Source organism: Malus domestica, chromosome 02 (assembly GCF_042453785.1).
Source record: "Malus domestica chromosome 02, GDT2T_hap1".
Classification (NCBI taxonomy): Eukaryota; Viridiplantae; Streptophyta; class Magnoliopsida; order Rosales; family Rosaceae; genus Malus; species Malus domestica.
The window spans coordinates 19,428,711-19,444,075 of NC_091662.1; the positions used below are offsets into that span (position 1 = coordinate 19,428,711).

The 15,365-nt window shown below is 36.8% G+C and overlaps 2 protein-coding genes across 2 annotated transcripts; both read right to left on the reverse strand.

Moving 5' to 3' along the window:
* Positions 1-11,239: 11,239 nt before the first annotated feature.
* Positions 11,240-14,534, reverse strand: LOC103418399 (cytochrome P450 704C1-like). Its single transcript, XM_070816789.1, has 5 exons — positions 13,905-14,534; positions 12,921-13,205; positions 12,260-12,598; positions 11,573-11,773; positions 11,240-11,470 (listed from the first exon to the last, which is right to left on the reverse strand). Exons 2-5 carry the CDS (start codon positions 13,194-13,196, stop codon positions 11,285-11,287), a joined length of 1,002 nt encoding a protein of 333 aa, XP_070672890.1. The 5' UTR covers positions 13,197-13,205; positions 13,905-14,534; the 3' UTR covers positions 11,240-11,284.
* LOC139187482 (cytochrome P450 704C1-like) lies at positions 13,905-14,417 on the reverse strand. The gene has a single exon (XM_070812210.1). It carries the CDS (start codon positions 14,415-14,417, stop codon positions 13,905-13,907), a length of 513 nt encoding a protein of 170 aa, XP_070668311.1.
* Positions 14,535-15,365: the final 831 nt, after the last annotated feature.

Here is a 15,365-nt window from a genome sequence, read left to right on the forward strand (position 1 = left end):
CAATTACAATTTGTTGTATGAAGAAATAAGAGTTACTTTGAACAACCCTTAATCAATGCAAACATTAGTGCTTGTTTCTTTGTTATATGAACAAGGAACTTTAGAAGAAAGCACAAAGGCATGGACACTTAATGTGCCATGATTCTTCACTTACAAATTGTTGTATGAAGAAATGAGAGTTGCCTTGTACAACTCTTGAAAGTTTGTAATTATGTTTAGAACATAATGGTTGGTTGACAAAAATAGTCCATCGACATGGACTTATGATGATTTTGAATCATTGAGTGTTGAAGTGTTAAACCACTTCTAGAAACGGAAACTAGGCATGGACTTCAACTTTGTGTCCCTATCCAAATGGTTCACCAAGTTTATTGTAAACAATGTAGTGAACAATAAACACATGCTCTCCAAAATGTTTGATGTGTATAACACAATTGAAAAAGGTTTCAAGAGAGATAGTGAGAGTTTAGGGACCATGACTATTGTAGTCAAAGGAGAAGTCAAATGAAGAAGATAAAATTAACTCCAAGGGAACAATCTTTCTTTATGAAAGGATGGACATTGAAATGGGTATTTGCAAGAAATGTCTTGCAAGTGTCAAGAACACACCTTTCGAAGGTGTTGTAAATTGTTCTTGAATAGTTCAAAACAGTTGGTTCTTCTACTTGAACGCTTGATTCCGTATTAGTAACTATGTTTTACAATCGTTGTAAAAGTATGACTAATAAGAAGTAGAAGATATATGAGAGAAGAAAAGGTGCTTCACATTCGGAACGTGAATAAAATATAGATCTCTGCGAAAGCAGATAGTACTTACTTCCTCATATGAACTACCAAAGAAATTGGAAAAACCAAAGATTGTCTTTACATTCCAATTTTAAGGAACTTAATTCCGTCACTATAGTAGAGATGGATGAATGTTTTGTTTGACAAAACATTGTTCTTTATTAATCAATGATTGGATTATAGTAATCTAATTGATTATCTCTATAGTAGAGATAATATGGTAGTGTTAACTGTTTAGAATATAATGATGCTTAAAACCCAAAAGGTTGCAAGGTAGTGACTAATCCCAACTAAAGTTGTGATACCTCTAAAACATAAATTACGAGTTGGTCATAGATGGATGCTTTGGATCGTTAGATCCGGATCCAATACCTTCTTGTTAAAATTGTATAGAGGCGAAATGTTCGAATCTTTATTCTTTTGGAAAGAATAAAGAATCACAAAGTTGTTGAGGTTGATTCACTTAGATGTTAGTGGCACTTATCCACAACATAATGCTACTCATGTTGTATGACATTCACCGAAGATCACCCTCGGTTGGACTATAGTTTATTTTAAATAAACACAAGTCCGAATACTTTGCAAAAGGTTTCAAAGAATTCAAGAAATGTAAGTTGATGAGTAAGACGTCTAAAGTATTTACATCCTTAGATTTGATCCAAGGAATGGTAACACTTTAGAATAGTTTTCTTGAAAGATATCAAGGAAAGAAGCATCATATGATAATGGATTTCTCCATAAGGAGAAGAACGAACTTGAATAAGATTTAGTTCATTGGATATTATCAATTACCCATATATAGGATATATACTTCTAAAACAATATGATTGTCAATTAGAAGATCTTCCAAATTTTTCTTGACTCCATAAGATGTAGTTGGAAAGAAAGACAAATCTTAAGCATGTTAATATTTGGGGTTGTATGCTAATAAGCAATATTTGTTTGATAACAATCTTGTGGGATATCCTTAAATTAACTTTTGGATATTGCTTCTATAAACCAACTAACAAATGTTGTTTTGTTGGGTAGTTCATTGTAATCCTACAATGTGATTTGCCTAAGAGCAAATGAACGAGAGATAGAACTCAAAGAATGGGTTCTTTGAGAGACAAGATGATAATCAACAAATATAAACAACCTAGTTCCTATACCAAAAGCTCCAAGGTAGTCGAGAAGGATTTATAAACCGTCTCAGTTGAATGGTTTGAACTTTATGACCATGTCATAGAGTTGCACCTCTTAATTCGAAAGAAATAAGAATGAAAATCCTTATGACTACATTGAGTGTATATATGATATATACTCAAGAAAATGGTAAAGTACCATTTGACCCGGAATAATGAAACCTTCATAAGCTAATTGGTAGCTTAAGGTAACTACAATCAAAGAGAATGGATGACTTTGAAGAAACCATCTTTGAGATAGTCTTGGTTTCAATTAATTCGAAGATTGCTAGCTACAACTAAATGGTGATTCAATGTTTGGACATAATATGGGTTTCCGAAACCATTATTAAGATAGTCTTGATAATATATGTCTAAAACTATAAATCACAAGACATGTAAGTTGTAGAGATCCATCCATCATGAATCTTAGCAAGCTAGTGGGAGCTATAAGCATCTTATGAGAAAATGATCAAATCGTTTGATTTCTCATAAAGATGTAAATGAATCTTTTGTTTACTAGGTTTACAAAAGGTTAGTGGGAGTTACTCATGTTCCTAAAATTTAAATATATATATATGATATATTAATTTTGGAAATGAAAAGAATACTTCTTCTTTAAAGTTATGACTTTAAAACATTATATGAAGATAGAATGTATATGGGAGACATAGTCTATATACATGGGATGGAAATCTATAATGATAGATTTTTAGGATATAATTGGATTATATCAATTCCTAATAATAGACAAAAGATGATAGGAAGTTTCTCATATGATGATGAACTTCAATCAATAGGACAACTCTAGTGAGACTAAAAAGTTGCTCTTCTCAAAGAGAACGTACTCTTTGACTCCCAAAGAAATAATGCGTAAATAGAATCCTTTATGCACAGCATAAAGGGGATTTATGTATTTCATATTGTATGAAAAACATTGATATGAGTTGTACCTAGAACGGTACAAGAAGATATCAGTGCAAGCCCAGGATCAAAACCATGGCAACTGTCAAGTGAGTCCTTAAGTATTTAAGAAATACTAAAGGATAGATTCCTCAAAGAATGAGGAAGAATTAGAGTAACGTAAAGGAAGCGTAAATGTATTAGATTATGAATCTAATCCATCATTGGATGTTTCTTCATTATGAATGAAGAGATAATCAGATATCTCTTTATTATGACTAAAGAGATATTTGGATGGAAACATTAAAAGTAATGACTTTAGTGTGTTCCATTATGAATGCAAAATATATTGCCATATAGAAGCTTACAACAATGTTGTTTGGATGGGAAAGTTCATTTATGAACTCTCTATTCGGTTCCAACCAGAAAGTGTATCTAGTGTACTAACACTATGACACTAATGAGGCAATAGCTCAAGCCAGGGAATCAAGGTCTCATCAAGGTCTGAACTCAAATGAGAGACTGAACCACATGATTGAGAATCATGTATAATGGTGACGTCGTTATTCTCAAGGTTGCTTCTATGGATAACATATAGATATCCATTGTCTAGGCCTACTATTCAGCCATTTATGAAATGACTACAGAAGAGGTATCATCACTGATGACCAAGCTGATTGGCTCTAGTGCAAGTGGGAGATTGTTGGAAATGTGCCCTAAAACCAATCATATGATGATACTTTACGGACATTTCACATATTAAACTAATCTAGTTTAATATCAAGGGCAAAGATTATTGTTTGAGCCGTCTCATATAAATGTTATATGATTAAACGATAAGTCCAAGGAATATGTGATTGGGAGAATGCGATCTAAAGAAGTTAGATTCATGAGACCATTCTTTCGTAGACACATCCTAAACGTTCCTGATCATAGGATTGTCAATTGGGCATTGACAATCCGTTAAGATCAGTACGTGCTGTGTATTCTCTCAGGGAGAGTGACTAGTCTCGAGTCATTGGTGTGTGTGACATCAAGACAAGTACATAGGTGCTCAATAGAGAATGAGTTCATTGAACACGATCAACGAAGAGTTCTCATATTCATGTCACATGAGAACTCATGGTTGGGATAATGCAAAGTAGTCATTTGACCTAAGGCATCATAGCTGTCTTGTGGTTAAGTCCTTGATCTTTGATTATGTCAAAGTCACTCCATCAGGAGGGTGTCCACGGCATAGTTGGGGTTAAGCCACTTAGCTATGGAGGTAAGTGAATGCGCAACAAGGGATCTCTAACCTTCAAACCATTTGGGGGAGAATACTCTATGATATGATTTAGAATCTCTGGCCAGAGTATGAATGAGATTTAGGAAAGTCGTTCCAAATCACATTCAAGGTAATCATATAAGCACAAGAATCACATTGGATGGTAGACATGAATAAACTATCAAACCAAACAATGTGGTCAAGAGTATTGTATTAGAGAAAGATCGTATTGCATTTATAATCCTAAACTAAATAGGTTTTCTACCTCTTCTGATTAGCTTGGGTAACCATGATATGCTGCTAGGTGTCACTCTTGGTTTGTGGAAGCCCTACACGTGTATAAACACTAAAGGGAGAATTGAAAGTAAGTTTCAATTCACAATCGATTTGAAAGAGTTTTAATCGCCCACTGCCTCGCTAAAAGGAACCTAATGGATCGTACACCGTGTAAGGTGGAGATTGAAGAAACAATGGAGATGAGTAAGAATAATTAAATGGTTTAATTATTTATGGCAAGGATTAATTAATATGTTAATTAATCAAATGAATAAGTTCGTTAAAGACCTCGGGATAGTTTTGGACCTTAAGGCCCAATGGGCCTCGAACGTCAAGCCCATTGACTTAAATTGTATGACAATTTAATGAATAAAGATTCACAAAGGCCCAAAAGCCCAAATCCCTTATGTGGCCGGCCATGTGTGTTGAATTAGGGTTTTTGGTTCTTTAGGTCATTTAAAGAAGTGACTATATAAAGAACTTTATAGCCTAAAATTCATTAAGGGTTCTTTTGGAGAAAATTGGAGATAACATGTCTCTCATTTTCTCTCTAGGAGGCCGGCCCCCTTGGAGGGTGTATCTAGCAATCCCACTACTCCAAGGTCCCTTATTTCTTCTCCAATCTAACCTTGGTGAAGATACTTAGAGGTTCTCAATTTTGGGAACTTGGAGAAACCTATTCTTCCATCCAAATCCATAGATTTTAGATGCAAGGAATGAAGGCCCTCTCTTTGGGTGATTATCCTTTGCTTATGCAAAGAGGAATCTACAAAGGTATAAATTTCTCAACTCACTTTGATTTGAGTTGAGTCTTGGTTCACCAATCTACTAGGCTTTGAATTTCATGGGTAATGTTGTGTTTTTGAATGCATGCAAGCATGATTCCGCCTTTTAATTGTTAAATGCATGCTATAGATGTTATTCAAATGAACATGTTTTCACAAAATCATCCTTCACAACCATGAGCAAGCATAGGACCAGTTGAGTAATCAAGGTTTTGCCAAGTTGAGTAATCAAGGAACCAAACAATTACAAGAATCAAGGTTTTGCCAAGTTTAGATCAAAGGGTACATACTTTATATATCAGTTGAGTAATCAAATATTATTAATTATGTCAGCATTAGGTTGTCAGTTTTTCTTAATTTTAAGCTCAGTTTCTGATTTTTCTTATTTCCTCTTTTTGTTATCAATGTCGAAGTATCTTTGTAAGTTTCTTAGCCTGCAAGAATTGGTAGGCAGCATCTAAATTCCTATGTATGAGTAATATCATGACTTTAAGTTTTCTATATAAACATAAAATTTAATTATTTATATCTTAGGTATACAAAATTACATGATGAATTGAGAGAGTATTGACAAAAAAAATTAAAATTGCAAAGTGGCATTCCACCTAAGATTTTAACATCTCATTTGGAGATGCTCTTATGCGTGTAGCCGTCTCAACATTATGTATATACCTTGAGATAAAATAGGGACCCTGAACTATTATTTCAATCATAGTAAACACGAAAAACTTGAAAGTAATTATCATTTACATGCGTATACATAGGTATACTGTTGCTTTTTGTGGTTTTTTATTATATTAAAAGCATACCAAGTTTACACAAATATATAGAGCAGTTTGAGTGAGTTGCAAACTACACTTAACACTCACGACGGCCTGCATGGGGAGCCATGCTAATCTCCTTAAATCATGCAAGTCATCTCTCCTTAAATCATGGAAGACAGCCGGCATAGGGAGCCATACTAATCTTCCTTGAAATGAGGAGATAAGACCCTTACACTCTAATCTTCCTTGAAATGAGAAGATAAGATCCTTACACAAGATGATAAGATCAAGAAGAAAATAAACGCCTATTAACTAGATAAAACCCTAATGAAGTTGACCTAACCTCTATTACCCAGATAATACCGAGAAACCCTAATCATAAGTAGTCATAAGTAATCGGAGGTCCTTCCTTCAATACTCCCCTTCAAGCTGGATCCAAAAGGTTGATGGATCCAAGCTTGCCAAGAAGAAGCTGAAATTGATGAGAGGCTAAGGATTTGGTGAATAGGTCCGCAAGTTGATCTGAGCTCCTTACAAAATGCGTTTGGATAACCTGAGATTGAACTTGTGTACGAACATAGTGACAATCGACTTCAATGTGCTTGGTTCTCTCGTGAAAAACTGGGTTGGAAGCAATGTGCATTGCAGCCTGATTGTCACATAAAAGGGACATGGATTGATGATTGAAAACACCTAAGTCACACAGTAAACCTTTGAGCTAGATTAGTTCACACGCAGTAGATGCCATGGCCCGATATTCTGCCTCAGCACTGGATCTTGCAACGACAGTTTGTTTTTTGCTTTTCCATGAGACAAGGTTGCCTCCCACAAACGTGCAATATCCCGTTGTAGACTTACGATCAATGGAATTGCCAGCCCAATCTGCATCATAATAACCTGTAATTTGAGTGCTTGCATTGTTCTTCATGATTATACCACGTCCCACAGAACCTTTTAGATACCAAAGTATCCTTTTGACTAGGTTAAAGTGTTTCATCGTGGGAGAGTGCATAAATTGGCTAACAATACTGACAGCATAGGTAATGTCGGGCCTTGTGATGGTCAGGTATATCAACTTACCAACCAATCGCTGATAATAGCTTATGTTCGGAAAAGGTTGACCCTCTAAGCTGAGCTTAAGTTTAATGTCGAGAGGTGTAGGGACCGGTTTAGCATCACTCATGTTTGCTTCCTTAAGGAGATCAAGAACATATTTGCGCTGGTTAAGGAAGAAGCCTTTGTAAGAGGTAGCCATTTTGATGCCAAGGAAGTATCTTAGTACACCAAGATCTTTTATTGCAAAGCGTTGCTGAAGAGAATACTTGAGCTCTTTGATTTCTTCAGGGTTATCTCCGATGATGATCAAGTCATCAACATACACAAGAACAACCAATGTACCAGCGATGCCTGAGCGTACAAATAAAGAGGAGTCCGTATTGCTTTTTCCAAAACCAACACTGATAAGGACTGAACTAAGCTTAGCATACCAAGCTCTCGGTGATTGTTTAAGACCATAAATTGATTTGTACAGTTTACACACAACATCCTGTTTATGACTTTGAGAGTGACCCGGTGGTAATCTCATGTAGACGTCTTCTTCAAGCTCACCATGTAAGAAGGCGTTTTTTACATCCATTTGATACATAGGCCACCCTTTGTTGACAGCCACGGACAAGAGTACGCGCAATGTGTTCATCTTTGCAACTGGGGCAAAGGTTTCCTTGTAGTCCACATCAAATGTTTGAGTGAAGCCCCGGGCCACTAATCGTGCCTTGTGTCTTTCTATAGACCCATCCGAGTTGAATTTAATCTTGTATATCCACTTGCAGCCTACTATCTTTTTTCCTTTGGGCAGTGGCACAATGCTCCAGGTTTTATGTTGATCGAATGCATGCAATTCCTCCTGCATGGCTCGGTGCCACACCTGAGATTGGTTAGCTTCTTGAAATGATTGAGGCTCTTCATGTGCAGATATATTACTCAAATAGGCAGTATAATTAGGTGACAACTTTTGGTAAGAACAGCAGTTGGATAAGGGGTGCTTGGGCTTGTACGTAACAAAATCTTGCAGTCTTGCTGGTGGATGCCTCTCACGAGTTAGATTTCGTCGAGGTATGGTAGGAAGAGACTCCTCTGAAGATTCTTCAGGACCAATACTGCGTAGAGTTTCATCTTCCACAGGCATGTTGATGTCGTCATGTGGATCCGGTTGATTTGGGGCCACAAGATGCATTGTGTGAGGTTGATAACCTACATTGTTGAGTATCTCAGTCCTTGGTAGTGGAAACATGTCGAAGATAATCTCCCCCTGACTTGTATTATCCAGAGACTTACTGTAATAAGAATTAGTTTCATGAAATTGAACATCCTTTGAAACAATTAATTTCTTAAGTTGTGGATTGTAACACTTATACCCTTTTTGTGTGGACGAGTAGCCAAGGAAAATGCATTTAGTTGCCCTAGGATCAAGTTTGTCTCGATGTAAGGGCTGAACATGAACAAAACAGATGCATCCAAAGACTTTAAGGTGAGACAAGTCCACCTTTCTGTTTTTTACTATCTCCATTGGAGATTTAAACCCCAAAACCCTACTAGGTAACCTGTTGATCAGGTAAGCTGCTGTCATGACGCTTTGAGACAAAAAACGTTTTGGTACATTCATTTGTAACATCAATGCCCTAGTTTTTTCAAGGAGATCACGGTTTTTCCTCTCAGCAACACCATTTTGTTGGGGTGTGCCAACACAACTAGTTTGATGTATGATGCCATTGTTACTTAAATATTGAGTCATGACTTGGGACATGTATTCGGTGCCATTATCAGACCTTAGGGTTTTGATTTGAGAAGAAAAATGATTTTTAACAAGGTTGTGAAAGTCTTTAAACACTTCCATCACCTCACTTTTTTATTTTAAAAAATATAACCAGGTGGCTCTTGAATAATCATCAACAAAAGTTATGAAATATTTATAACCATCAAAAGATTCACTTGTTGGTCCCCATATATCAGAGTGTACAAGCTCAAAAAGGTGAAAAACTCTAGACATCGAAGACCCTAGAGGTGGTCTTGTTGCCTTTGACAAATGGCAAGTTTCACAGTGGGTTGATTCTTTGCCTAAGTCAGGAAATAAGGTGGACAAGATAGGTTGAGATGGATGGACTAGTCGCTGGTGCCACAAGGAGGAAGCTTGAATGGAGGTATGGATGGACTTTGACTTGGCATGGAACCCACAGGACGAGCTTTTCGATATGTAATAGAGACCATCAATGTAAAACCCCTCACCAATCATCCTCTTGGTTATACAATCCTGGAAAATGACAGTTTTTGGTGAAAAAATGGCCAAACAATTTAAGGCATTTGTGATTCTTCCCACTGAGAGAAGTTGAAATGGAAAAGATGGGACATATAGGGCCATAGACTCTATTTGATCAGATATCAGGTGGATTTTTCCCTTTCCTACAATCCTAGCACGTTCACCATTAGCAACAGATACATGTGAATGATTATGTAGTTTCTCAAATTTATGTAACTTTGACATTTGATTAGTCATATGGTCTGTGGCACCAGAATCTACAACCCAAAAATCATGTAACTCATTTATTTTAAGAGCAGTTTGGAAAGCAATTACAATACCTTTCAAGTCTATCTGAGGTACACAATCAGCATCAGCTAAAAAACTTGCAAATTTGCCCATCAATGCAATAGTACTTCCATCTTCATGATCAACATATCCCTCCTCTCTTCCCTTCTTTTGTTGGAGATACGCTGCGAACTCATTTAACAGGGTGGCAGGATTTGCAGTGAACTGTTGATAGGTATCAAAACTGTTGATAGATGAGGATGTTGCAGTGTTGGCACAAAGGTGTGCACGACTTGTCTTTGGTGCGGATTTATCCTTCATGAAGTCAGGTTTGAGTTCTGGATGTAGGATCCAGCACTTGTCTCTCACATGCCCGATGTTGTCACAGTGTAGGCACTTCAAATGAGGGTTTTTCCCTTTATACCTTTTTTCATTTGTCAGGTAAGCCCTAGCTTCTGTCACGTTGGTTTTTATACCATTGTTCATGACTTTTCTCCTTACTTCCTCACGTTGGATAGTTGCACAGACACTAGTGAAGGATGGTAGCTCCGGGTTCATGAGAATGTGACTTCTCAAATCCTCATATTCTGAGCTTAAGCTAGACAATAATTGAAAATTTTTATCTTCTTCAGTTCTTTTAAGGAGCACTGAGGAATCAGTTGTGTGAGGTCTGTACATATCTAACTCATTCCACATGCTTTTCAAAGAACCAAGATGTTGAACAAAGCTTTTACCTTCTTGTTGTATGTTGGAGATATCCTTCTTGAGTTGAAAGATGCGAGCAGCATTATTTTGATTGCCATACATCTCCTTCACGGTGGTCCAAAGAGTGAGAGACGACTCGGAATAGCTGAAGATTTCAACAACCTTCCTTTCCATAGAATTTAACAACCATGACATGACCAGTTGATCTTTACATAGCCACCCTCCATATTCTGGAGAAGAAGCATCTGGTGCAGGTTAACTGCCATTGATGAAACCAAGCTTGGATCTTCCACCGAGAGCAAGACTAACAGCCCTTGCCCATGGCAAATAATTAAACTCATTCAATAACACTGAACTGAGTCGTTGGTTTGGATTGATATCCATTTCAGAAGCGCTTATAGATGGAGAAGCAATGATGCTTACATCCTCTGGACTTCCATCTGCCATTGTTTTTGAAAAATAAACACAGCAGTTTCGATACACAGAACAGGCTCAGGATGATGCCCGTTCTGATACCATGTTGCTTTTTGTGGTTTTTTATTATATTAAAAGCATACCAAGTTTACACAAATATATAGAGGAGTTTGAGTGAGTTGCAAACTACACTCAACACTCACGACAGCCTGCATGGGGAGCCACGCTAATCTCCTTAAATCATGCAAGTCATCTCTCCTTAAATCATGGAAGACAGCCGGCATAGGGAGCCATACTAATCTTCCTTGAAATGAGGAGATAAGACCCTTACACTCTAATCTTCCTTGAAATGAGGAGATAAGATCCTTACACAAGATGATAAGATCAAGAAGAAAATAAATGCCTATTAACTAGATAAAACCCTAATGAAGTTGACCTAACCTCTATTACCCAGATAATACCGAGAAACCCTAATCAGGAGTAGTCATAAGTAACCGGAGGTCCTTCCTTCAATATATACATACATACATACACACACACACACACACACACACATATATATATATATATATTATATAAAGTTCACACTTGGATGGTTGATGAACCTTGAACATTATTTTTCAATGCATAGAAGAATTTACTCAGGTTGTTCTGGGAACTGCAATCATAGGGAGACTGCCATCTATGTGAAGGGTGAACATGGTCCTATAGGTTACCGGCTTTGTTTCATCGGCCAATTTGAAGCGAAAGAAGCTAAGGAGAGCCATCGCTACTATCTTCATCTGCCGGTAAGCAAAGTCCTTCCCAAGACATATCCGCGGACCTGCCTGCAAATAGCACAAGTGAAAGTGATACTATTATTAGTGAATATTTGGATAATTAGAAAACATATATTTGTGATAAAGGAAAAAGAAAATATTTTTACTAACGTGAAATGCGACGAATTTGAAGGGTGATTCGGGCTGGAAAATTCCATTTTCGAGCCATCTCTCTGGTCGGAAATCATCGGCATCTTTTCCCCAGATATAAGGCATTCTTCCCATGGCATAGGTGATGTAGTTTACGTTGTCTCCTTTTCTCACTCTAAAGCCATCTGGAAGAATGTCATCTACATCTGCACATCTCCCATCCTTGGAGAAAACCAAGACATAAAGATGTCAATATTTACAGTAATATGAATAGTTCTTCCGACTTAAAAGTTGGAAGTTCACTGCCTATTTTTCCCTTGGTAATAGAAAAAGGGTTAAAATTTCCTAAAGATACTTGGCTCCCTATGTGTAAGGACTTGTTCATCTATGCAGATCAATTATAGTTAGACACGTGCCATAAACTTTTCCTATTCCATTTTTAAAATTTATTTATGCACATTTGCCAGTCTGGACTATAATTTGCAAGAGTAAGCAGGAATGACTCTTTAGTCATTAGGCGACAAACAGTCCTTGTGGAGTAGTGGCTTTCTTGTATTGATTTTCATATATTTAACAATTTTAATCAAGGTTCTGGCACTGTCCTGTTTAAATTCTTACAAACTACTATAGAAAGTAAAGAAAATACAAGTATCTTATTTAAAAAATATTATGACGAAAATTAAAACTGGGTTATTCAAGTATACTTACGATTGGAACCGCAGGGTATAGTCTTAAGGTCTCTGTCAGCGCCGCGTGAAGATAATGCATTCGTTCTAGAGTTTCTTCAGTTATGTTTTCCACGAATTCATCAACTTTCGCTTCGCCTACCTGATTACCAACGACATCCCTCACTTCTTGTACAACTTTTTCTTGTATTAGAGGGTTCTTGCTGAGCATGTAGAAGAACCATGACAGTGTATTTGCACTGGTGTCTTTGCCAGCAATCATAAAATTCAGTATTATATCCCTCAGATATTTGTCATTCATTTCCTCTGGATTCTTCGCACTCTCCAGTAGAAACCTTGACAGTATGTCCTCCTTGTCAATCTTTGAAACATAAAAAAAAAAAAAAAATCAGAACTTCATAGGAAATTAAAATCTTAAATTTACCATTAATGCAGGGAAATGATGTCTACACACGCTGTTTCTCCTTCTGCACACCCTTGTTTATTTTTTCCCTTAATTCTCTTTTGATTCCTACAATCCAAAATAACCAAGGGTGTGGGAGAAGAAAAAGGATGTGCGCAAAACACTTCCCTTACTGTATGTTTTCCTCACCCAGCAAACTGAAATCGTGTAAAGAACACATAGAACTATATGGTAGAGACACATTCTGTAAAGCCAATGTGGTAATGTTAAATTTACTTACAACATCTTTTTGCTCCTCTTGCAATCTCCGCTTGCTGCTGATAACTTGGTGCACGAAATCATCGATAACTTTGACATACTTTTTAAGGGAGGCCTCGGAACCAAGGTTCAAGATTCTTTTCAGTTTCCAGAACGGATCAATGTAGCGAAAATAAGTCAGTGCAGTAGATTCATCAAAGGCCTTCATGAATGCAGTCCCTTCTTTGCTTGACCACTCCAAGCAATGCAGTTCTATTCCAAACCCAACTTTGAATATGGAATCCAAGGTACATCTCATAAGCAAATCCTAAGAGTTCGTTGAGTGTGAATCCCACTTTAGAGAATTAAGAGAACTTAGCATGTGCTTATACGGATTGGATTGGATAACTCAATAGGTTCAAGGTATGTTGAAGGTAGAAAATAGATTACTCATGAAAGAAACTAACCTTTCAATCCCCACCCACAAAATGGTACAATATCAACATCATATAACTTATACACGTTCCAATCCCCATGACATGGAAACTCTTTCACCTCTATATGATCATTTCTTACTACAATATGCAATCTTAGGCACCAAATGAGCTGTAATTTTACAAATCATATTTTTCCTCCCACCATGTTTTATTCTCTCATATTAGCCTCTTGCCACACGCGTATGTGTGTGACAATTGGCACTTATGATTTTTTATTTGAAAAAACAAAAAACAGAAAAACAAATAATAATATGAATGTTTCACCATTTTTTTTTTGTGAATTTCTTATTTTATTCGAAAATTTAAGAAGAGGGCAATTTTGGGAATATGAATGTTTCACCATTTTTGTCTTCACCCTTTATTGGTAACAAAATCAGTCAGATCAAATTGACTTTAATTAGGACTCCCCCACCTTTCCAAGCTTAATTAGCTAAGCCCCCTAAATAAATTTTCATAAAACCAGTTTGATTAAGAAATACCAAACAAGAAAAGAAAAGTTAAACAAATCTTTTAGGTCTCAGATTACTCACCTACATATCAAAAACCCCTCCGGAACTCGAAATTCCAAAAACAACTCTAACCAGTTTGGCAGCATTTCTTCTAAACACAGAGCAGCTAACATCTCTAAGCACCCTTGTTGAGAACTCGAAGCTCGCAAGCTTCCTCTGCTGCTTCCACTTTTCTCCATCAACAACAAATATCCCTTGGCCAAAAATATCCGACAGAATACTTTGAGTGAAGGCGCCCTTCGAGTACCTGGCAAAGTTGGTTTTCAGAACATGCTCAATGTTGCGCGTGTCAGCCGTGTACACTTCACTGTGGTCCGGGACTAGAAGCCGGAAAGTTGAGTGTGTTTTGGCTACTTCAGTTTGGTAGTCGTAGAGTCTGTTGAAGTATAAAAACATGTGGAAGACAGTGCCTTTTACGGGAGGGTATTTCGGGTTTCGGATGGACTTTCCGGTGAAGATTCTGAGTATGAACAATGACACAGTCAGCAAGAGAAACAAAAGTATGGAGGTGAAGATGATAAGTAGAAACTCCATTAAATTTGTTTGTGATAACAAAAAGGCAAAGAAAGTTTATATGGAGAGAGAGAGAGACTTTTGCTTTCTTAGATAAGGTTGGAAGCATGAAAGCGAAATGAAGAGAAGAGAAAGTATGCACGTTAACGCAGTATAAATTTATTTTTTATCTTTCTTGGTTTTGTGTTCTTTTACCAAAAGAAAAAAAAAATTGAGTGGTATGAACTAGTTGCAGGCCTGCTGCACTTGATGGAGAAAAACAAATACAAAAGATTCCATCATTCTTTCGCTCTCTCAACAAAGCTTTCTCCATCAAGTGCAGGAGGCCTGCAACTAGTGCATACCGCTCAATTTTTTTTTATAACTGATATGATGTGATTGTTAATAAATCGATTATTACTTAAATGTTCATTAACGTACTTTTTTTTTATTAGTGAGACACATCACATAATTCACAAATTTGGTCTAAGAAGTTGGTCTTCTTATCATTACTCATATATATTATATTTATAATCGAAAAATCTACGTCTCTATTGAAATGTGAAAAGTCTAAAATTAGCTATCTTACGAAATAATTGCAACTTAGCTTAGTGGCATTTTAATTGCATCGAGTCCTTATGTGTAAAACTATAAAGGCTTTTACGGGCTATGTGATTAAATTGAAGGCTATATTAACATATGTCCATTATAGATGTGACATATAAAAATTGAAAGTTCAAGTAGTCATAGACTCATACTTTTAACTTGTGTCGAGCAACACAACTCTAACATTGTGGGAAGGGTTGTGGTTGATGTGGTTGAGCCCAGAGAGGAGAGGGAGAGTTTGCCAAGAGAGAAAGTCGGGGAACTAAGAGAAATGGGAGAGAAATGTGAGGGGAGGGAGAGATATGAGAGAGTTGTGAGAGGGAGAGTGAGTCACAGGTCGAAGGGAAGAAATGAGAGAGGGTCGGGGGGACCAACAAGGAAATT

Excerpts from the sequence above, each read along its gene's own strand:
- LOC103418399 (XM_070816789.1), bottom strand. The coding sequence starts at position 13,196 with ATGAGATGTACCTTGGATTCCATATTCAAAGTTGGGTTTGGAATAGAA. Across the intron at positions 12,599-12,920 it reads AAGAGGAGCAAAAAGATGTT|ATTGACAAGGAGGACATACT; the intron begins GTAAGTAAATTT and ends TATGTTTCAAAG. Across the intron at positions 11,774-12,259 it reads TATACCCTGCGGTTCCAATC|GATGGGAGATGTGCAGATGT; the intron begins GTAAGTATACTT and ends GTTTTCTCCAAG.
- LOC139187482 (XM_070812210.1), bottom strand. The coding sequence starts at position 14,417 with ATGGAGTTTCTACTTATCATCTTCACCTCCATACTTTTGTTTCTCTTG.